General features: G+C 55.7%; 1 protein-coding gene across 4 annotated transcripts; it reads right to left on the reverse strand.

The window, feature by feature from the left end:
* Positions 1–205: 205 nt before the first annotated feature.
* On the reverse strand, positions 206–23,669 carry TFEB (transcription factor EB). Of its 4 annotated transcripts, none has more exons than XR_010442864.1 (10): positions 23,155–23,669; positions 9,513–9,757; positions 8,352–8,606; positions 7,572–7,652; positions 6,934–7,054; positions 6,782–6,838; positions 5,779–5,854; positions 5,137–5,284; positions 1,299–2,819; positions 206–935 (listed from the first exon to the last, which is right to left on the reverse strand). XR_010442864.1 is itself a non-coding variant. In XM_064733108.1 (9 exons), exons 2-9 carry the CDS (start codon positions 9,705–9,707, stop codon positions 2,391–2,393), a joined length of 1,362 nt encoding a protein of 453 aa, XP_064589178.1. In that variant the 5' UTR covers positions 9,708–9,757; positions 23,155–23,669; the 3' UTR covers positions 1,182–2,390. The 4 variants fall into 4 exon arrangements, 1 of the variants encoding a protein (XP_064589178.1); XR_010442862.1 differs by having other exon boundaries at positions 206–1,132; XR_010442863.1 differs by having other exon boundaries at positions 206–1,175.
* Between the last annotated feature and the right edge of the window lie 304 nt (positions 23,670–23,973).

Here is a 23,973-nt window from a genome sequence, read left to right on the forward strand (position 1 = left end):
CGTGGCTTGGGATAAGTTTTACCAGGCACAAACTTTTAAATTCTACTTTAAAAGTAATTTTTTTCCCTTTGCACAAAGCAGGAGAGCCCCCAAAACCTGCCTGGCCCAGCACCCAGAGGGGTTCTGGAAAACCCTGAGACAAAGAAGAAGCTGCCACGCTCCAGGGATGTTGTAAATAAATATATTTTTAATGATTCTTCTTCCATTCCAGTTCATTCTTTTATACATTTATTTATAAAACAGTAGTAAAATTTTTTAATCAGAGCACAGTGCATTAAAAAAAAAAAAAGAAAAAAACAAACAAAAAACTCCCAAAAAGATTAAAAAAAAAATAGAGTAATTATAATCCACAACTGTGTACTCACTGCCAGGGGAGACATCTCGTGCTGAGCAGTGGCCAGGGCACCCTAAAGCCACAAAAATCTGAATTTCCTGTGGGATTTCGTGCCCTGGAGGGCACAGAGTGTCCCACAGCCAGGTCCCCAGCACGGCCAGGGGTGACCCTGGTGGGGACAATTCTCTTTGCAGGCACTGATGGCAGCACACAAAGGGTGCCAAGGCCTCCTGTGAACACCCCCGGAGCTCTGAGCTCTCCTGGATCCTCCTCTTCCTCACCTGGAGCCCCTCCCAGGCCACCCAGCGTCCCCTCAGCTCCCTGCCCTGCTCCAGCTCCTCCTCACTCTGCACTTCCCCACACCCTCACGTCCCACAGACCCCTCTGTGGGGCTGTTCCCACCTCCGACCCCAAATCCTGTCACCAGGGGCCACCGGGTGACATCCCTGTGTCCCCTCAGGACACCCAGCTCCATGATGGGGACACAGAGTGACCCCACAGACCAGCACAGACCCCTCTGTGGGGCTGGCCTCCACATCCAACCCCAAATCCTGTCACCAGGGGCCACCGGGTGACATCCCTGTGTCCCCCCAGGACATCCCTGTGTCCCCTCAGGACATCCCTGTGACCCCCCAGGACATCCCTGTGTCCCCTCAGGACACCCAGCCCCATGATGGGGGCACACAGTGACCCCACAGACCAGCACAGACCCCTCTGAGGGGCTGGCCTCCACATCCAACCCCAAATCCTGTCACCAGGGGCCACCAGGTTACATCTCTGTGTCCCCTCAGGACATCCCTGTGTTCCCCCAGGACATCCCTGTGTTCCCCTCAGGACATCCCTGTGTTCCCCTCAGGACACCCAGCTCCATGATGGGGGCACAGAGTGACCCCACAGACCAGCACAGACCCCTCTGAGGGGCTGGCCTGCACATCCAATCCCAAATCCTGTCACCAGGGGCCACCTGTGTCCCCCCAGGTCACCCAGCCCCATGATGGGGGCACAGAGTGACCCAGGGGGGACCATTCCCAAGGGGTCTCCTCTCCTCTCCTCTCTCCCTCAATAAATAAGGAGGGTTTTCCATCCTTCCCCTGCCCTTCCCAGCTCATTCCCAGCTGCATTTGGGAAGTCAGGACCTGAGGCAGAGCCCAGAGCAGCTCCCCAGTCCAGAGCTGCGGAACAAACTGGTGACACTGGGAGGAGGAACAAGCCCTGAATTCCAGCTGGCACCAACCATTCCCTGCTCATAGCCCGGAGCTTCCTGCCCACGTGGGGCAGGACTTGCAAGGAGTATCCCCAAAAAAATAAGTGGAAAATCCTTTTTATCCTTCCAGAAAACCCTTTTAACCCTTTTATCCTCCAGGACAGAGCTGGGGGTGTCACAGGGCACAAACACTGGTTGGGGACACCTCCAGGACACCCAGGGTCACCTGGCAGCCTTGCCCCGAGGTTTTGGGGTGCTGGGGGTGACAACAGGGGGTTGGTGGAGCATCAAATCCCCCCATTCCAGGTGTTCTGGAACCTTCAACACCCACCTGCAAACACCCCCAGTGGTGCTGTATTAATGAATGCACTCTAATTAACCCTGCTGGGACCCCATGGGCAGTGAGTGCTCCCAGCAAGGAGGAACTGGGGGCACTGGGAAGCATCCAGGGGCCGAGGAGGACTCGGTGGGGATGAAGGATCCCAGAGCAAGGTGAGGAGACACCAAACAGGACACAAAGCTCACGGGGGCTCCAGGCTCCCAGGCACCACCCCGGGGAAGGGGGTGAGGCCAGGAGGCTTCAGCTGAAAGGCAAAGCAGCCCAGATGTCACTGCCAGGCTGTGCAATCTGCAGTCAGGCCAAGCCAGGAAGGTCCATCCTCCTCCTCCTCCTCCTCCTCCTGGCCAAAAGAAGCTGTGACAGACTCGGTGGCACCCGAGCCCTCCTTGCATAGACAAAGGAACTCCTGAGGAGATCCAGGTGCGTGCTGGGACGGGCTCCTCCTGCCAGGAGGCTCCTGGGCCGTGCCCACCCAAAGCTGAGCTGCACCCCCTGCCCTGGCAGCTGCCCCATCACAGCATGTCCGCGTCCTCCATGCTGAAGCTGCTGCGGCGGCTGCTGGCCTTGGAGGCCTCGGGGGACATGGCTGAGAACAGGGGGTCAGAGGCCAGCGGCAGCATCGTGTCCTGCATCAGCATCAAGTCCAGCTCCTTCTTGGAGAGGGATGGGAAGGAGGAGCTGGGCTCCAGGCTGTCCGGGAAGGAGCCGTCATCGAAGCTCAGGCTGTGGGTGAAGTCCAGCTGGTGATAGGGGGACTGAGGGGGCACGGGCAGCGCTGGCTGAGCCTGTGACTCGGCCTCGGGGGGTGGCAGCAGTGGCTCCAGGGTGCCCTCGTCCCCGCTGGCTTCTTGCTTGACCACTTGCTGAGCCAGCTCGGCCACGTTGACGCCCGAGGGTGAGGAGGTGGGCAGCCCATGGACACGGGCCTGCATCTCCAGCTCCTGCCAAGGGGACACACAGGGGGTGTCACACTCAGGGACATGGCACAGGGACGTTTACAGAGGAGGTGGGCAGCCCATGGACACGGGCCTGCATCTCCAGCTCCTGCCAAGGGGACACACAGGGGGTGTCACACTCAGGGACATGGCACAGGGATGTTTACAGAGGAGGTGGGCAGCCCATGGACACGGGCCTGCATCTCCAGCTCCTGCCAACAGGACACACAGGGGGTGTCACACTCAGGGACATGGCACAGGGATGTTTACAGAGGAGGTGGGCAGCCCATGGACACGGGCCTGCATCTCCAGCTCCTGCCAAGGGGACACACAGGGGGTGTCACACTCAGGGACATGGCACAGGGACATTTACAGAGGAGGTGGGCAGCCCATGGACACGGGCCTGCACCTCCAGCTCCTGCCAAGGGGACACACAGGGGCTGTGAGGGGGTGTCACACTCAGGGACACAGCACAGGGACATTTACAGAGGAGGTGGGCAGCCCATGGACACGGGCCTGCATCTCCAGCTCCTGCCAACAGGACACACAGGGGGTGTCACACTCAGGGACATGGCACAGGGATGTTTACAGAGGAGCTGGGCAGCCCATGGACACGGGCCTGCATCTCCAGCTCCTGCCAAGGGGACACACAGGGGGTGTCACACTCAGGGACATGGCACAGGGATGTTTACAGAGGAGCTGGGCAGCCCATGGACATGGGCCTGCACCTCCAGCTCCTGCCAACAGGACACACAGGGGGTGTCACACTCAGGGACATGGCACAGGGACGTTTACAGAGGAGGTGGGCAGCCCATGGACACGGGCCTGCATCGGACACAGGGGATGTCACACTCAGGGACATGGCACAGGGATGTTTACAGAGGAGGTGGGCAGCCCATGGACACAGGCCTGCATCGGACACGGGAGTTTTGAGGGGATGTCTCACTCAGGGACACAGCACAGGGACATTTACAGAGGAGATTGGCAGCCCATGGACACGGGCCTGCATCGGACACAGGGGGTGTCACACTCACGGACATGGCACAGGGACATTTACAGAGGAGATTGGCAGCCCATGGACACGGGCCTGCATCTCCAGCTCCTGCCAACAGGACACACAGGGGGTGTCACACTCAGGGACATGGCACAGGGACATTTACAGGGAGGTGGGCAGCCCATGGACACGGGCCTGCATCTCCAGCTCCTGCCAAGGGGACACACAGGGGCTGTGAGGGGGTGTCACACTCAGGGACATGGCACAGGGACATTTACAGAGGAGGTGGGCAGCCCATGGACACGGGCCTGCATCGGACACAGGGGATGTCACACTCAGGGACATGGCACAGGGACGTTTACAGAGGAGGTGGGCAGCCCATGGACACGGGCCTGCACCTCCAGCTCCTGCCAAGGGGACACACAGGGGCTGTGAGGGGGTGTCACACTCAGGGACACAGCACAGGGACGTTTACAGAGGAGGTGGGCAGCCCATGGACACGGGCCTGCATCGGACACAGGGGTTTTGAGGGGATGTCACACTCAGGGACACAGCACAGGGACGTTCAGGGAGGTGAGAAGCCCCCAGGGAAGGATCTGGAAGATCCACACAAAGCTCAGCACGCTGCAGTGAGCCTCAGCCATCAGGTTTGAATCAAGACCTTGCTCCTGGTGACTTCCCAGCCAAAAAAAAGGCGGGAGACTGTCGCACACATCTTTTATGGAAAATCCTTTCCTTAGGATTTTTCCTCCTGAGATGCTGAGAAGCCTCAGGAACAAAATGTAAACAATGGTTATCTGCTGCTGTGGAATGCAACAGCAATCTGTGATTGGCCCATGTTGGTTGTTTCTAATTAATTGCCAATCACAGCCCAGCTGGCTTGGACTGTGTATCCGAGCCACAAACCTTCATTATCATTCTTTCTTTTTCTATTCTTAGCCAGCCTTGTGATAAAATCCTTTCTTCTATTCTTTTAGTATAGTTTTAATATAATATATATAATAAAATATAAATATAATAGATATATAGATATGGAGATATAGATATATAGATATAGATATAGATATAGATATAGATATAGATATAGATATAGATATAGATATAGATATGGATACATAGATATATAGATATAGATATAGATATAGATATAGATATAGATATAATAAAGTAATAAATCAGCCTTCTGTAACATGGAGTCAGATCCTCGTCTCTTCCCTCATCCTCAGAGCCCTGTGAGCGCGGTCACAGCAGACACCCTGGCCATGGCCTCAGCAGGGCAGGAGTGAGGGTTTGGTGGGGAGAGGACAGGGCAGAGCCAGGGGAGCTCACCTGGATGCGGAGCAGCAGCTGCTTGTTGGCCATCTCCAGGCGCCGCGAGTGGTTCTCCAGGTCCCGGGACCTCTGCAGGTCCTTCTGCATCCTCTTGATGTAGTCCACGGACGCCTTCAGGATTGTCCCTTTGTTCCAGCGCACGTCCCTGTCACCCAGCATGGAAAATGGGATGGACCTGGCTGCCAGCAGTGTGGCCACTCCACCCAAAAAGCCCTCGGTGACCCCAGTCCTGTGTAGCCATGATATTTTCTAAAAAATCTTTGCTTTAGGATTTTTTTCTCCTGAGAAGCCTCAGGAACAAAATGTAAACATTGATTTACAATGATACCTGTTGCTGCTGTGGAATGCAACAGGTGGATCTGTGATTGGTCTCATGTGGTTGTTTCTAATTAATGGCCAATCAAAGCCCACCTGTCCAGACTGTCTCAGTCACAAGATTTTGTTATCATTCTTTTTCTATTCTTAGCCAGCCTTCTGATGAAATCCTTTCATCTATTCTTTCAGTATAGTTTTAATATGATATATATCATAAAATAATAAATCAGCCTTCTGAAACATGGAGTCAGATCCTCATCTCTTCCCTCATCCTGAGACCCCTGTGAGCACCACCCCACTCCTGCAGGAGCCATGGATACCTACAGGTCGTTGGCTTTGGGGATCAGCATTCCCAGCTCCTTGATGCGGTCGTTGATGTTGAACCTTCGCCTCCTCTCGACTGTGGGTGAGAGGAGAGGGATGGAAGTGAGCAGGCAGCAAGCAGGGAAGGCTCTGTGTCCCTCCCACGTGTCCTTCCTGTCCCTCATGTCCCACATCCCCCTGTTGTGCCCCAAAGGAACTGGGGAGCCCAGGATGAGGAAGCTCAGGAGCCAGCCCTGCTCCACGCCTGGCCCAGCAGCTCTGATCCTCCCTTTGGGTTTGTCACAGACATCTTTTATGGAAAATCCTTTCCTTAGGATTTTTCCTCCTGAGAAGCTGAGAGGCCTCAGGAACAAAATGTAAACAATGGTTATCTGCTGCTGTGGGATGCAACAGCAATCTGTGATTGGCCCATGTTGGTTGTTTCTAATTAATGGCCAATCACAGCTGGCTTGGACAGAGAGTCCGAGTCACAAACCATTGTTATCATTCCTTCTTATTCTATTCTTCGCTAGCCTTGTGATGAAATCCTTTCATCTATTCTTTCAGTATAGTTTTAATGTAATATATATCATAAAATAATAAATCAGCCTTCTGAAACATGGAATCAGATCCTCGTCTCTTCCCTCATCCTGAGACCCCTGTGAGCGCCACCACAGGGTTCCCACCTGAGAAGGGCTGGGCAGGATGAATCCCACTGGGAGGCACCAGCTGCCCCATGGATCTGCCCCTGGTGCTGCTCTGGGGAAGGTCCCGGCAGGGAAACCTCTCCTGGCTCTCCCATCTCCCCAGCCTTGCTCCCTCACCATCCCTCTCTCCCACCTCTCCAGCTCTTCCAAAGGGTTCCCAACCAACCTGATCCCCCCAGGTGTCCCCTGTACCCCACTGTGCACAGCCAGCAAGGAGGGGCTCAGGGGGCTCCCCTGAGGGTCAGCTGGGATGGGAAGGGGCCCCAGCTCAGAGGAATGGGGATGCAGAGTGATGGAGAAAGCAGAGCTGAACTCACTCAGGTTGTGATTGTCTTTCTTCTGCCGCTCCTTGGCCAGGGCTCGGCTCTCAGCATCTGCAAGAGACCCCGGGTGTCACCAGAGGGGACAAAGCTGCCCCTGGGGTCCCTGTACCCCCATTCCTGCCCCTTGCTCTGGGGCCAGCACGTACCTGTGAGCTCTCTCTTCTGGGTGAGCTCGGCGGGGCAGGAGCTGCTGGTGACACCAACGAGCGACGCCGTCACCTGAGGGTCCCCACTGTAGACATTCATGTGGCTGCTGGACATGGGCAGCTGGAAAGCAGAGGGACAGCTGGGTTAGCTCTGGGATCACACCCAGCCAGGCAGGTGGAATTGTCCTCCCAGGGCCTTAAAGCAGCTTTCACCAGAGCAGGAAAGAAAACAGGACTTGAAAGGGCACAGTTGATCCACTCCCATGGCCAACATCCACAACAGGGCAGGTGAATCACACCTGAGAAGGGCTGGGCAGGATGAATCCCACTGGGAGGCACCAGCTGCCCCATGGATCTGCCCCTGGTGCTGCTCTGGGGAAGGTCCTGGCAGGGAAACCTCTCCTGGCTCTATTCCCCACCCTCTCTCCCACCTCTCCAGCTTTTTCAAAGGGTCCAAACTGTCCTCAAGGGGAAAAAAAGCTGGAAAATTGATTCTTGTGGGTGTTACTGCCTCCGAGGACAAGGCTGGCTCAGGGACCACTGTGGGGACGTGGCAGAAGGTGCCCCCTGTGCCACCTGTGTACCTGCCAGGACAGGGCTGTGGCACCCCCAGGCCCTCCCTGTCACCCCCCACTCACCGTGTTGGGCATGTGGACTTCAGGGTTCATGTAGCCCAAAACATCATCCAGGCGCATGATGTCATCGATGACCTCATCAAACTGAAAGGGAAAGGGACAAGTGACCGTGGGCTCCTCTGCCATTCCCAACACCCTGAGTTCCCCAGGCAGCCTGGGGAAAGCAAACAAATTCTACAATTTTGTGAAAGTTGTAAAGCTGTAAATGTTTATTACAGTGCTGGAGCATGTGGAGATCACTCTCTTTAACAGACATGTCCATCTCTGGGAGCTCCAGATCCTTTTTTATCCCCCTCTCAATACCCATGCCTGCCATTTCACAACAGGTTCATACATATTTTTACAGATTTCGCGTGACATTTGCCACTAATTCTTCTTTATCAGGAAGAACTCTTGGGTCAGGTTGACCTGCTCTCGTAGCAGTCTGTCTGTCTCTGTCTGGCCACCACTTTTGGCTGAAGCAGCTTCTCTGAGCACGGGCTTTTACGAGAACAGGCAGCCAGATGTTGCCTGAGCTTCCTCATCCTGGGCTCCCCAGTTCCTTTGGGGCACAACAGGGGGATGTGGGACATGAGGGACAGGAAGGACACGTGGGAGGGACACAGAGCCTTCCCTGCTTGCTGCCTGCTCACTTCCATCCCTCTCCTCTCACCCACAGTCGAGAGGAGGCGAAGGTTCAACATCAACTTTCAATCCACACACTTAACTCAAAGACACACATTTCACCCAAACCAAAACGCATTTCTACTCTGGAGAATTTCCAGAGCAGGGGACAGCGCTCACCTCCCTCTCGGGGTTGGAGCCGATGTTGAGCATGGCCATGGGGCTGTTGGGAGCGCTGTTGCCCGCGGAGGAGGACAGGACGTGGCCGGGCCGGACGCCGGGGGACGCGGCCGGGGGTGGCTTGGGGGAGTGGCTGGCGGGGCTGACGTGGGCAGCAAACTTGTTCCCGTAGGTCTCCGAGAGATAAGCCTGCACCTTCTTGTCCCGGGACTTCTGCAGGTGGTAGGAGGTGGGGTTCTCCAGGTAGGACTGGACCTGCATGGACAGAACCCATCAGGGACCCGGGTGGAGGTGGCACGGACATATTTTATGAAAAATCTTTTCCTTAGGATTTTTCCTCCTGAGAAGCTGAGAGGCCTCAGGAACAAAATGTAAACAATGGTTATCTGCTGCTGTGGGATGCAACAGGTGCATCTGGGATTGGTCTCATGGGGTTGTTTCTAATTAATGGCCAATCACAGTCTGGCTGTCTCAGACTCTGGTCAGTCACAAGATTTTATTATCATTCCATTCCTTTTTATTCCTTGCTGGCCTTCTGATGAAATCCTTTCTTCTATTCTTTTGGTATAGTTTTAGTATATCATTTTCATATAATATGATATGATACGATATAATAATATAATATATATAACATAACATAACATAACATAATATAATATATATAATATAGTATAATATAATATAATATAATATAATATAATATAACATAACATAATATAATATAATATAGTATAATATAATATAATGTAATGTAATGTAATGTAATGTAATATAATATGTATATATTGTAATGTGTAATATATTGCAATATGTATATAATGTAATATGATATATTATATCATACCATATTACAGTATTGTATAATATATAATATACAGTATGTTATATAATATATAATATATAACTATATATATTATATATTATATATTATATATTATATATTATATATTATATATTATATATTATATAAAATATATTATATAAAATATATTATATATTATAATACTATATAATAATATAATATAATAATGTAATGTAATGTAATGTAATATATACAATAAAATAATAAATCAGCCTCCTGAAACATGGAGTCAAGTCATCTCTCCCCTCACCCTGGCACCCCTGTGACCACCACCCCCACCTGGAGGGACACCAGGGTACCTTGAGCACCTCCCCGGGCACGGGCGGAGGGGACTGGAAGTGGACGGGGGTGTTGATGGCGGGGCTGGAGGCCACGGGCATGCGCTGCTGCTGCATGTAGCTCATCATCATCTGCTGCTGCACCCGCTCCCGCTCGGCTTCCTGCTGCGCCTGCTGCTTCATCAGCTCCATCCGCAGCCCGATGCGCGACGCCATGGCGGCACGCGGGGACGGAGGCCAGCAGCCCGCCTGGCACCGAGGTCACCCTGCCGGGAGGACACGGCATGTTACCCACAGACTGGCAGGAGGACATTGACAGCCTGGCACAGCGGGGACCACTGAGGGCACAGAGGACATGCACGGAGGCACACCAGCCCCCTGGCACAGAGGTCACCCTGCCAGGAGGACACGGCATGTCACCCACAGACTGGCACAGCGGGGAAACTGAGGCACGGAGAGACATCCCAGAGTGCCCACTCTGGCACAGAGACACATCCCAGAGCACCCACGCTGGCACAGAGGTCACCCTGCCACGAGGACATGGCATGTCACCAACACCCTGCCAGGAGGACATGGTACATCACCCACAGTCTGGCACAGTGGGGAAACTGAGGCACGGAGAGATCCCAGAGCACCCACTGTGGCACAGAGGTCACCCTGCCACGAGGACATGGCACATCATCCACAGCCTGCCAGGAGGACATGGCATATCACCCACAGCCTCCTAGGACACGGCACAGCACTGACAGTCTGGCACCATGGGGAAACTGAGGCACAGAGAGACATCCCAGAGTGCCCACTCTGGCACAGAGGTCACCCTGCCAGGAGGACACGGCATGTCACCCACAGACTGGCACAGCGGGGAAACTGAGGCACGGAGAGACATCCCAGAGTGCCCACTCTGGCACAGAGGTCACCCTGCCACGAGGACACTGCACATCACCCACAGCCCAGCACAGCGGGGAAACTGAGGCACAGAGAGACATCCCAGAGCACCCACGCTGGCACAGAGGTCACCCTGCCACGAGGACATGGCATGTCACCAACACCCTGCCAGGAGGACATGGTACATCACCCACAGACTGGCACAGTGGGGAAACTGAGGCACGGAGAGATCCCAGAGCACCCACTCTGGCACAGAGGTCACCCTGCCAGGAGGACACTGCACATCACCACAGACTGGCACAGCAGGAAACTGAGGCACGGAGAGACATCCCAGACTGCCCACCCTGTCACAGAGGTCACCCTGCCGGGAGGACACGGCACATCACCCACAGACTGGCACAGCGGGGAAACTGAGGCACAGAGAGACATCCCAGAGCACCCACTGTGGCACAGAGGTCACCCTGCCAGGAGGACACTGCACATCACCCACAGCACAGCAGGGAAACTGAGGCACGGAGAGACATCCCAGAGTGCCCACCCTGTCACAGAGGTCGCCCTGCCAGGAGGACACGGCACGTCACCAACACCCTGCCAGGAGGACACTGCACATCACCCACAGCCCAGCACAGCAGGGAAACTGAGGCACGGAGAGACATCCACTCTGGCTCATGATTAAACCATGGGGAGCATCCCAGGGCTGGCTGAGGACCTGGTGCCACCACCCCGCCTGGCTGTGAGACCCCCTCCCCAGCTGCCTCCTTACAGAAAACCAGGCTGAGGAAGCCAAAAGCACCCCCAGGAAGCTCTAGAGAAGGGAAATTATCGAGGATGAGGATGGGGAAGGGTGGCCAGAGATGGAACTGGCGAGGAGAATTTAGGGTTTGGCAGGAAGGGAACCCCGATGGAGCAGCCAGGACCCCGCGCTGTGCACTCACCCCGGAGCCAGCGGAACCCAGAGCGAGCCCGGCAGCGAAAGGGAAACAGAAAGTGAGGGCAGAGCAGCAAGAAAAGGCCGGAGGGTGCCAGGAGCCGCGGGCAGGAGCTGGCAAAGCCCGGGGGCAGGAGCTGGCAAAGCTGGCTGGGGACAAGGCCGGCTCTGTGCTCTGTGCCGGAGCCGCACGCGAGCGCGGGGACGGGGGGACCACAGCGGCCCCAGCCCGGCACAGAGCGGCCCTTGTTCCTTGGGACAAAGGGGACGGCGGCTCCGGAGGGTGGGGGACGCCTGCCGGGGCTCCAGGAGCCACCCCCGGCCACCCCGGCAGGGCTGGGATGCAGGAGATGCTGCAGCACCACTGGGATGCAGGAGATGCTGTGGCACCGCTGGGATGCAGGAGATGCTGCAGCATCGCTGGGATGCAGGAGATGCTGCGGCACCGCTGGGATGCAGGAGATGCTGCAGCAGCATGGCAGGGAAGCGGAGCACGGGAGGCAGAGGGAAAGCTGCGAGGGGAAAGCAGAGAAATTTAAACAGGGTTTTGCTGTTTAAATGCAAGTTCAGACATGGAAGGGCCTCGGTGGTGAGAGCCACACCGAGCTGTGCCACAGAGTTACCCGGAGGGGAAATGAAATCAAGGCAGTGTGGACGATGACACAGCTCAGGAGCAGCTATTGAGTGGTCAGGGGAGGGGAATTAAGGATGACACAGCTCAAGAGCAGTTATTGAGGACTAGAGGAAGGGAATTCATCAGCCATGGTGGCCTGGCCCCAGGGGGATGGGAGCCCAGAGCCCGGGACAGCGATCCACTGGAGCTTCGTGAAGGAAAATGTGGGAACAGACCTGAAGGAGGGCACGGGAGGGGATTTGGGGTGAGAAACAGAACCCTGGAAAAGACCCCAGAGAGGATGGAACAAGGCTGAGTTAAGGGGGGAACCCACAGGGGATGGACAACCCCAAACCAAGGCTGAGTTAAAGGGGAAATCCACAGGGGATGTACAACCCTAAAGCAAGGCTGGATTAAGGGGGAAACCCACCAGGGATGGACAACCCTAAAGCAAGAATTAAGAGGGAAACCCACGGGGGATGTACAACCCCAAACCAAGGCTGGATTAAGGGAGAAATCCATGGGGGATGGACAACCCCAAACCAAGAATTAAGGGAGAAATCCACAGGGGATGGACACCCCCAAACCAAGGCTGGATTAAGGGAGAAATCCATGGGGGATGGACAACCCCAAACCAAGAATTAAGGGAGAAATCCACAGGGGATGGACAACCCCAAACCAAGGCTGAATGAAGAGGGAAACCCATGGGGATGGACAACCCCAAACCAAGGCTGAATTAAGGGGGGAACCCCACAGGGGATGCCCACGGGGGATGTAAAACCCCAAACATGAAGGGAAGGGAGGGAGGCTTTTCTCAGGAAGGGCTGGCACTCGTGGGTGTCACGGGAAGCCACCCACAGCACCCACTGAGCCCTGCTGGCCCTGGTGCCACCACCCAGCCTGGCTGCAGGAACCCCCCTTACACAAAACAGGGCTGGGAGAGCCAAAAACTGCCAGGAAGAGCTGCAGGAGATGAGGATGAGGATGGTGAAGGGCGGCCAGGGCTTGGTTTGGTGAGGAGAAAGGGGGAAATTGGGTCAGGTTTAAAATAACCCCTTTGGTTCTGCTTGGTTTCCCCACCCCAGCCCCCAAAATGCTGAGCAGCTTCTGCTTTCACTCTGAGTCAGGAGGGACAGGATGGGGACATGGGGCCCACCCTGGGGACACATCCCACCCTCCCCTGGCCCACAGGAGCCCATGGCATGGCAGCTCCACCCAGTTATTGCTGGGAGGGAGTGGGAGATGGAATTCCTTCCCCAAATCCCATCTATCCCTGCCCTCTGGCAGTTTGAAGCCATTCCCCCTCGTCCTGGCACTCCAGGCTCTTTTCGCTCTCAATCTTTCCTGTCAGCTCCCCAAACTTTGCCTTTTCCAGCCCCTTTTTCCTTCACAACCCAGGTGCTTGCTCTGCCCCCACCCTGGGCACACGGGGGGCGAGGGATCCCTGTGTGCCACATCCCTGCAGGGACAAGGGACAGCTTTGTGCAGAGGTGTCCCTGGCACACACCCAGCCCTGTCCCCTGGGGCAGCAGCTGTATCAATTTTTCCACGCTTTTTCTCACTCTGGGGCTGCAGGGACACAAAACAAACGAGCAGGTTTGGAGGAGGAGTTTTTGTAACTTCCCCTCCCTGCAACCCTCGTGGCTGCTGAAAATGAGGAACTGGGGCTGGCCTGGGGTGAGGGGGAGCTGGGACCTGCAGGGCCTGGCAATGGGAGGGTCCCCAAATCCCCTCAGTGACCTGCAGGATCCCCAAATCCCCTCAGTGACCTGCAGGGTCCCCAAACCCCTCAGTGATCTGCAGGGTCCCCAAATCCCCTCAGTGACCTGCAGGGCCTGGCAATGGGAGGGTCCCCAAATCCCCTCAGTGATCTGCAGGGTCCCCAAATCCCCTCAGTGACCTGCTGGGCCTGGGCTGGGAGAGTCCCCAAATCCCCTCTGTGACCTGCTGGGCCTGGTAATGGGAGGGTCCCCAAATCCCCTCAGTGACCTGCTGGGCCTGGGCTGGGAGAGTCCCCAAATCCCCTCTGTGACCTGCAGGTCCAAACCTCAGTGACCTGCAGGGTCCTCAAATCCCCTCAGTGACCTGCTGGCACTTCCAGGGTCCCCAAATCCCCTCAGTGACCTGCAGGATCCCCAAATCCCCTCAGTGACCTGCAGGGTCCCCAAATCCCCTCAGTGACCTGCAGGGTCCCCAAATCCCCTCAGTGACCTGCTGGGCCTGGCAATGGGAGGGTCCCCAAATCCCCTCAGTGACCTGCAGGGTCCCCAAATCCCCTCAGTGACCTGCAGGGTCCCCAAATCCCCTCAGTGACCTGCAGGGTCCCCAAATCCCCTCAGTGATATGCAGGGTCCCCAAATCCCCTCAGTGATCTGCTGGCCTGCATGGAGGTCCCAAATCCCCTCAGGACCCGCAGGGTCCCCAAATCCCCTCAGTGATCTGCTGGGCCTGGGCTGGGAGGGTCCCCAATCCTCTCACTGACCTGCTGGCACCTTCACGGTCCCCAAATCACCTCAGTGTCCTCCTGGCACCTTCAGGATCCCCAATCCCTTCACTGACCTGCTAGCCCTGCCACCTGCGGGGTCCCCAAACCCCTCAGTGACCTGCTGACACCTCCAGGGTCCCCCAGCCCCTCTGTTCTGCACCCAGGTGACCCCAGCCTCGTTGTCCCCTGTCCCTGCAGGGTGACAGCAAAGCCCGTCCCCAGGCTGGGGCACACATGGGCTGGTTTGGATGCATGGCAAGGTGACACCTTGGTGACATCAGAACAAACCCCCGGCTGGGGTCCCTGGTGCTCCCTCCCTGCCACCCTCAGGTTTGAAAGCCAAAAACGAGGAAGGAAAGAAGGAAGGAAGAGAAGGCTGGGCCAGCCCGTGGTGAACACAAAGCTGTTTTCACTTCTTTCTTCTCCTTTTCCCTCAGTCCCCAGCCCAGCTGGGCCTGGGTGGGTGATGCTCCCTGCCCTGTCCCCCTGCTGTCCCCCTGCTGTCCCCTCTCCCTCCCAGAGCTGCTCATTGATTTTTCCATTCATAAACGGCCTGATCGAGCTGGAAATAAACCCCAGCAGGGCCCTGGTGCAGTGGCTTTGGGGGTTCTCATCACTCAGAGGGTGGCAGGAGGTGTGTGGCACCCGTCAGGCACTCGGTGCCACCTCAGTGCCACCTCCCCCGCAGGGTAACACGATCCCTGAGGTTAAATCTGGAAAATGCCTCCCGAGGGGGCAGCTCGGGTTTCTGAGGCACACCTGAGCCTGGGGACACTGCAGAACCATCTCAGCCCCACAGCCCCATCCAGAAGCTCCTTCCACCCAGGAGCTGTTTGGGGCAGGGTTCTGAGAACCATCGCAGCTCCATCAGAGACCCCTTCCACTCAGGATCAGAGCTCCTGGGATCCATCCCAGCTCCATCCAGAAGTTCCTTCCACCCATGATCAGAGTTCCTGAGATCCCTGGGAACCATCCCAGCCTCATCCAGAGGCTCCCACTCAGGACCTGTTTGGGACAGGATTACTGTGACCCTTGGGAACCATCCCAGCCCCATTCAGAAGCTCCTTCCACCCAGGATCAGAGTTCCTGAGACCCCTGAGAATCATCTCAGCCCCACAGCCCCACCCAGAAGTTCCTTCCACCCAGAAGCAGAGTTCCTGGGACCCCTGGGAGCCATGCCAGGAGCTGTGTGGGACCCCTGGGAACCATCCCAGCTCCATCCAGAAGCTCCTTCCACCCAGGAGCTGTTTGGAGCAGGGTTCTGGGACCCCTGGGAACCATCCCAGCCCCATCCAGAAGCTCCGTTCACCCAGGAGCTGTTTGGGGCAGGGTTCTGGGCACCATCCCAACTCCATCAGAGGCCCCTTCCATCCATGATCAGAGTTCCTGTGACCCCTGGGCGCCATCCCAGCTCCATCCAGAAGCTCCTTCCACCCATGATCAGAGTTTCTGTGACCCCTGGGAACCATCCAAACCCCATTCTGAAGCTCCTTCCACCCAGGAGCTGCTTGGAGCAAAGCTCCTGAGATCCCTGGGAGCCATCCCAGCTCCATCAGAGGCTCCTTGCCCACACCCCGAGCTCGCAGCCCTGCAGAAGGCAGGAGGAGCAGGCAGAGGAGGGGCTTGGCAGAGCCAGCCCGGGGTCAGTTGACAGCAGCACCGAGGCTCTGAGTCACCAGGGCTGTTTTTAGCCCCGGCATGTCAGCAACGTGGAGCTGGACGCTGTTAACAGGAGCTGGGGCAGAGGCCAAGTGTTTGCCCTGCCCCCTGTTCCCTGGAAAGGGCTGAGGGATCCCACAGGAAAAAATAAAATAAAAAAAAAACATTCCCCAAACAGCCAGGTAAGGCTGGCACGCCCAGGAGGGAGCAGGGAGTTGGTGAAGGAAAAGCATCAAGCCCTGATCTCACACAGGGCTATCTGTCCTTTGTGCCACGGTTTCCATTAAAAACCCATTTCCATTTCCATTAAAAACCCCCTTGGTGGTGCCAAGGTGTGGGCAGCAGAGCCCAGCTGGGCATGGCAGCCATTAAGGGGTTAATAATACACAGCCTTGCTCTGGTGTCTTTCCATCCCCAAAATCGCCTCTTTTACCCCCAAAAAGCATAGGGATGTCTGCAGAGCATCACCCAGCTGGGCATGGCAGCCACTAAGGGGTTAATAACACACACACAGCCTTGCTCTGGTGTCTTTCCACCCCAAAAAAATCACCTTTTTTACCCCCAAAAACCCACCCAGCATAGGGATGGCTGCTGAGCATCACCCAGCTGGGTATGATGGGGAGGATGGTAATTCCTGGCCAGGTTTGGGGGCACGGAAAGGCAAAGGGACCCCCAAAAGAGGGCCCAGACCCCCCAAACAAAGCTGGGCAGGAGCTGCAGGAGAGCCCTGATGGAAACATCACCGGGAATTCACAGCTCCTGCCCCCTCCGGGGCAGCAATTAAAAATAAAAGTGTGAACAAGGCAGGAGGATGGGCAGAGCCACCACCCCGGGCACGGTGATTAATCAGGACAGAGGAGGGGACCGAGGTGACCTTGGGAGGCTCCAGGTCCGGCTGCACATCCCGGGAAAGGAGGGAAAAAAGGAGATTTGGGAAAAAGGAAAAGCCCGGCCCGGGGTTTGGGTGTTGGCCTTTGGAAAGGAGCGCATAAATAAATGAGCAATCGGGGGAGCTGGCAGGGCTGACACTGCTCCAGGCGGCTGGGACAGCGCTGCAACCCGCCCCGAAATCCTAGAAATCATCCCTGAAAAGGGGGGGAAACCATCACAGAAAATGGCGAGAAATCAGCCTAAGAAGTGGGGAGAAATCATCACAAAAAATGGGGAGAAATCATCACAGAAAATGGGGAGAAATCATCCCAAAAAATGGGGAGAAATCATCACAGAAAATGGGGAATAATCAGCCTAACAAGTGGGGAGAAATCATCACAGAAAGGGGGGAGAAATCATCCCAGAAAAGTAGAGAGAAACCACCCCACCAAGTGTGGAGAAATCATCCTAAAAACTGGGGAGAAACCACCCATAAAGTGGGGAGAAACTGCCCCATAAAATGAAGAGAAATCATCCCAAAAAGTTGGGAGAAACCATCGTATAAAGTCGTGAGAAACTATCCTATAAAGTGGGGAAAAATCATCCCAGAAAATGAAGAGAAATCACCCCATAAAGTGAGGAGAAATCATCCCAGAAAGGGGGAAGAAACCATCCCACAAAGTGTGGAGAATTCATCCTAAAAACTGAGGAGAAACCACCCACAAAGTGGGGAAAAATCATCCGAAAAAGAGGGGATAAACCACCCCATAAAGTGGGGAAAATCATCCCAGAAAATGGGGAGAAATCACCCCAGAAAGGGGGGAGAAATTATCCTAAAAACTGGGGAGAAACCACCCATAAAGTGGGGAGAAACTGCCCCATAAAGTGGGGGAAAATCACTCCAGAAAATGAAGAGAAACCACCCCACAAAGTGGTGAGAAATCATCCCAGAAAGGGGGCAGAAATCATCCCAGAAAATGGGGAGAAATCACCCCAGAAAGGGGGGGAGAAACCATCCCAGAAAGGGAGGAGAAACCACCCCATAAAGTGGGGAGAAATCACCCCAGAAAGTGAGGAGAAATTATCCTAAAAACTGGGGAGAAACCACCCATAAAGTGGGGAGAAACTGCCCCATAAAGTGGGGGAAAATCACTCCAGAAAATGAAGAGAAACCAACCCACAAAGTGGTGAGAAATCACCCCAGAAAGTGAAGAGAAATTATCCTAAAAAGTGGGGAGAAACCACCCCATAAAGTGAGGAGAAATCATCCGAAAGGGGAGAAACCATCCCAAAAGTGAGAGAATTCATCCTAAAAACTGAGGAGAAACCCCCCACAGAAGTGGGGAAAATCATCCTAAAAGGGGAAAAACCACCCCAAAGTGGGAAAATCATCCAGAAATGGGGAGAAATCACCCCAGAAAGGGGGGGAGAAACCATCCCAGAAAGGGAGGAGAAACCACCCCATAAAGTGGGGAGAAATCACCCCAGAAAGTGAGGAGAAATTATCCTAAAAACTGGGGAGAAACCACCGCATAAAATGGGGAAAAATCATCCTAAAAAGAGGTGATAAACCACCTCATAAAGTGGGGAGAAATCATCCCAGAAAAGGGGAGAAACCATCCGCAGAAATGGGGAAAAATCATCCTAAAAAGAGGTGATAAACCACCCCATAAAGTGGGGAAAATCATCCCAGAAAATTGAGAGAAACCACCCCAGAAAGTGGCGAGAAATAATCCCACAAAGTGAGGAGAAACCGCCCAGAAATTGAGGACAAACCACCCCAGAAAGTGACGATGCTCGACAAAACCCTCCCAGGAGCTCCGGGCGCCCCAAGCTCTTGGTGCCACCAGCACCAGGTGACAGCGGCCACCCCCTGTCCCCTTCCTGGAGCCTGAGGCACTCCCACCACCGCCTCCATCCATCCATCCCCGTGCTGCCACAAGCATGTCACATTTATAAATACACCACGTCCAGCCCCCAGCACCCAGCCCGGAGCCTCGGAGCTCCTCGTGGAACCAGGCCTCAGAAATAAATAAACAAATCGGGGACAGCCCCTGCCTTGCCCTCCCCAACCAGCCCCCCCTGGCATCCCCTGCCGTGCCCACCTCACCCGCTCTGAGGGGTTTGTGCTGTGCCCTCCTTGGTGCCAGGCTCTGCCCGCAGCTTTTCCTGCTCCCTCAAGGTCAAACTGCTCCCCTGGCAGCCCCTGGTGCCAGCCCAGCCCCTGGCCTGGCACGGTGCCCCTTCTCCCGGGCACGTTGCTCTGCTTGGAGCCCTGCAGGAGCTCGGAGGGTTTTTTTCCCACTCAGATTTCTCCTTTTCCTGCTCCGTTTTGCCCAAAATGTTCAGCCCAAACCTGCTCCCTCCTCACCTGTGCCAGGTGGGTGCAGCCCCTTCCTCATTTCCTCCAAAATATTCCCACCCCCCAAAATCCCAGCTGGGATTTCTCCTTTTCCTGCCCCTTTTCTCCAAAATGCTCAGCCAAACCTGCTCTCTCCTCACCTGTGCCAGGTGGGTGAAGCCCCTTCCTCATTTCCTCCAAAATATTCCCACCCCCCAAAATCCCAGCTGGGATTTCTCCTTTTCCTGCCCTATTTTGCCCAAAATGCTCAGCCAAACCTGCTGGCAGCAATCTGTGCCAGGTGGGTGCAGCCCCTTCCCCATTTCCCCCAAGATATTCCCACTCCCCAAAATCTCCCAGGCACGTTTGCTTGGAGCAGTGCAAGAGCTCAGAGGTTTTTTTCCCACTCAGATTTCTCCTTTTCCTGACCCTTTTTGCCCAAAATGCTCAGCCAAACCTGCTGGCAGCAACCTGTGCCAGGTGGGTGCAGCCCCTTCCTCATTTCCCCCAAAATATTCCCAAAATCCCGAGGGCACAGCCTGAGCAGGAGCCAGCTCTGCTGGTCCCTGAGGCTCCAAGAACCCCCCGTGGCCATCCCCACACTGGGAATTTCAGGTTTATCCGGAATTTGCAGCCATTTAAGCAAAGGAGGCAGAGCTCAGGGTGTGGGGAGTTTGTCTGCAGCCAAAAGGTGACAAAGCCCCGGGGGCGATTCCTAGAAAAGGCTTTCAAGATAAGGTGGCACAACCTGTAGGGACATTGGGGACACTTTGAGGCCTCCCCAGGTGAGCCCGGCCAGGTGATGCCACCCAAACCATCCCATGCCCATCCCACAAAGTGGAGAGAAATCATCCTATAAAGTGGGGAGAAATTATCCTAAAAACTGGGGAGAAACTACCCATAAAGTGGGGAGAAATTATCCTAAAAACTGGGGAGAAACCTCCCATAAAGTGGGGAGAAACCACCCATAAAGTGGGGAAATTGAAAACTTCCAAACCTGGGACACTGACATTTAGTGGGGCAGGAGAACATCTATCCCTAATAAAACATGGGGAGAAACTCCATAAAGTGGAGAGAAATTATCCCAAAAACTGGGAAATCCACAGGGAAATCCTGCCCCAAGCAGCAGCCAGGTGCCAGCAGGAGGGACAGGAATTTGGGAGGAATGAGGGCACAGCCATGGGGGGCTCTCCAGCAAGAGGAAAAAAGAGATGAGCACAAAATCCCAGTGTGGTCAGGGAGAAATCCCCACTTTGAGACCCCCCAAAGTGTCACAGAGCCACCAGAGTGACCCCAGCTGCCTCCACACAGCTTGGAAAAGCTCACGGAGGTGGTGAAGGCCACCTTGGGGTTTTTTTTGGGTTTTAAATATTTTTTTTTAAGGAAATTTCCCCCATCACCTGACTGCCCCTGACTGCTGCCGGCCCCTGCCCGCTTCCTCTTTGCCTGGGATATGGGATAACCCCACACAGGGCACTGACAAAACAGCTCCCTTGAGGCAAACCCAGCTTGAGGTGCCCCCTAAAACCACCCCAAAAAAATTCCAGATGGGAATTTCTGTCCCCACAGAGGGGACAGGGGTGTGGCAGCTCCATCCCTGCCATCTACACCCCAGGAAATGAGGGAGAAACATTAAATCCAGACCCCCAGCTCCCCATTCCAACACCCCACAACACCAGGATGTTTTTATCCTCAGCACTGTGGATTTTTAGAGGGGGACACCCTCCCAAAATCCCATTTCCCTGCTTTTTTTGTGCTGGGAATGGTCACCCCACACATCATCCCAAGGGGCTTTTCCCATCCCCATTCCAGCATTCCAGGAAAACAGGGCAGGGCAGACCAGGAGCACACACACACACGTGCAGAGTGGAAAAAGCAATAAAATCTGAAATCCCAGGCTGGGCTCAGGGCTCCATCCCAAACACCCGGATGGCCCCATGCAGCAGCTCCACCCCAGCACAGTTTGCAGTTTCCTACTGATAAGGGCGGGCAGATGGCTCAGAAAACACAAAACACGCGGGGCCGGCATCCCTCGGGAAGCAAACCCAGAATTCAGCAGGAAACAAACCAAGCATCCCTCGGAAAACACCTCCACGTGCTGGCCTGACCCACCACCAGCACCAAAATCTGGGTGTTCCCCTCAAATCTGGGTATTCCTCCCAAATCCAGCCACCCCAAATCTGGGTATTCCCCCCAAATCTGGGTATTCCCCCCAAATCCAGCCACCAAATCTGGGTATTCCTCCCAAATCCAGCCACCCCAAAATGGGTGCTCCCCCTCAAATCCAGCCACCAAATCTGAGTGTCGCCCCCAAATCCAGCCACCCCAAATCTGAGTATTCCCCCCCCAGTTCAGCCACCTCAAATCTGGGTATTCATCCCAAATCTGGGTGTTCCTCCCAAACCCAGCCACCCCAATCCCAAATTCCCACTGCTCCTCAGCATGTGCTGCCCTGACCCACCACCACCAAATCTGGGTATTTCCCCCCAAATCCAGCCACCAAATCTGAGTGTTCCCCCCAAATCCAGCCACCCCAATCTGGGTGTTCCCCCCAAAACCCAGCCACCAAAATTGGGTATTCCCCCCAAATCTAGCCACCAAATCTGGGTGTTCCCCCCAAATACAGACACCAAATCTGGGTGTTCCCACCCAATCCAGTCACCCCAAATCTGGCTGTTCCCCTGAAATCCAGACACCAAATCTGGATATTCCCCCCAAATCCAGCCACCCCAAATCTGGGTATTTCCCCCCAAATCCAGCCACTAAATCGGGTATCCCCCCAAACCCAGCCACCCAAATCTGGATATTCCCCCCAAATCCAGCCACTAAATCGGGGTATCCCCCCCAAACCCAGCCACCCCATTGCCAAACTCCCACCCTTGCCCCGCTTTGGGATTTCTCCCCTCCTGCAGCAGGTGAGCCAGAGCAGGCTGGGCCAAACCAGCCCCGTTCCCAGCCCGGAGCAGCCGTGCATGAAGCCAAGCAAACACGGCAGGGAAGCACAGAGAAGGGGGGGCAAAGAAAAAATAAAATAACCCCCCCAAAGGCTCCCTCCGCTGCCTGCCGGCCTCTGTTATATAAAAAACACCCAAGGGGGAAAACACGCCGGGATTCCTGGAAACGAGCCCTGCTTTCCTCGGACTCGCACCGGTTTATTTATTTATCTTACACCAGCACAATAACCACCAGATTTTCTTCGTGTTTCTATTCTTCTTTTTTTTTTTTTACTTTTTTTTTCGTTTTTACTTTTTTTAAGGAAATTTCCCCCCCCATCATCTGACTGCCCCCAAACTCCGGGGGCTGCGTAATCCTTTCCTGCCTCGTAATTAATTCATGAATGTCATTAATCGCTCCGGGGCAGCCCCCTCTATTCCCCCCCAGATTTCCCCAGGAAGGAGGAACACGCTGTGTGTCCTCTTGGCGACCCCCCCAAAAGCCGAGTGACACGAGGTATCCCAATTTTCCCATTTGTTCTAAATGGGAAAAGTCCCCACTTTGCGTCCCCCGAACCGGGGGGGTGCCAGGTGTCCCGGAGCATCCGTGCCTCAGTTTCCCCAGGCGTGTTCGGGGGGTTCCCCATGGGAAAAGCGACCCGGGCAGGTCCCCCCGAGCTGCCGGGAGTCTCAAAACCCCTGGGACCGCCGAGTTTTGGGAGAGGGCACCGGGACGAGCTTCTGGAGCCTCCCGGGGGCGAGGGAGGGCGATTATTTACAGCAAAATAAGGGGGAAAAAAGCAACTCCGAGTTCCGGGATGGCGCAGGACAGGGGGGAGCACCCCAAAGCCGCCCCAGCACCCCACAAGGTGGGCTCCGAGCCGAGGGGGCCCCGCTGCGCGGCTGCCGAGCCCCCCCTGTCCCCAGGGACCCCCGGCCCCGCACTCACCCGTGGGGAAGGGCGAGGAAACGAAGCGGTTCGGCTGCGCTCGGCTCTGCTCGGCCTCGCTCGGTTCGGGCGCTCGGCTCGGCTCGGCCCCGTTCAGCTGCGCTCGGCCCGGCTCGGCTTCGTTCGGCTGCGCTCGGCCCGGCTCGGTTCGGCTCCTCGGCTCTTCTCAGCTCAGTTCGGCCCCACTCGGGTTGGTTCGGATCTGTTCGGCTCCCTCGGCTGCGCTCGGCCCGGCTCGGTTCGGCACCACTCGACTGGGCTCGGCTGCGCTCGATTCTTCGGCTCAGTTCGGCTCCACTCGGCCCGGCTCGGTTCTGTCGGGCTCCTCCGCTCGGCTCGGCCCGGCCCGGTTGGGCTCGGTTCCGTCGGGCTCCTCGGCTCGGCTCGGTTCTGTCGGGCTCCTCCGCTGGGCTCGGCGCAGTCCGGCCCGCTTGGGCTCGGCTCGGCCCGGCTCGGCCCCGTGCCGAGGGAGGGCAGCAGCAGCGCCCGCCCGGCCCGTTCCGCTGCCCTCGCTGCGCTGCCGGTCCCGGGCACGCCGGGAGCTGCAGTCCGCGCCTGCCGGGACTTGTAGTCCCCGCCCGGCCACGGCGGAGCTCGGGCTCGGCGCTTTCCTGCCCTGAAACGGAGGAGAAAACAAAATGTGTGTTTTCTCCTCTGAAGTGGGAATTTCCACCCCAAAAACGGCTCGGGAGAGGAGGGATGGGGTGGGAGGTGAAGGCAGCGCTGTGCTGGGGTTGTGCAGTGCCCTGAGGCAGGATGGTGCATCCCTTTCTGTCAGGAACACGGGGGATCGTGGAAATCCTTGGACCAGGATCCTGC

This window comes from Zonotrichia leucophrys, chromosome 26 (assembly GCF_028769735.1).
Source record: "Zonotrichia leucophrys gambelii isolate GWCS_2022_RI chromosome 26, RI_Zleu_2.0, whole genome shotgun sequence".
NCBI lineage: Eukaryota > Metazoa > Chordata > Aves > Passeriformes > Passerellidae > Zonotrichia > Zonotrichia leucophrys.

What these genes read in the sequence shown, in the direction of transcription:
- TFEB (XM_064733108.1), bottom strand. Translation starts at nt 9,707, where the DNA reads ATGGCGTCGCGCATCGGGCTGCGGATGGAGCTGATGAAGCAGCAGGCG. An exon ending in TGCCCGGGGAGGTGCTCAAG is followed by an intron (nt 8,607 to 9,512) that starts GTACCCTGGTGT and finishes CTGTCCATGCAG; the next exon opens with GTCCAGTCCTACCTGGAGAA. An exon ending in ATCCCCAAAGCCAACGACCT is followed by an intron (nt 5,285 to 5,778) that starts GTAGGTATCCAT and finishes GCTGGGTGACAG; the next exon opens with GGACGTGCGCTGGAACAAAG.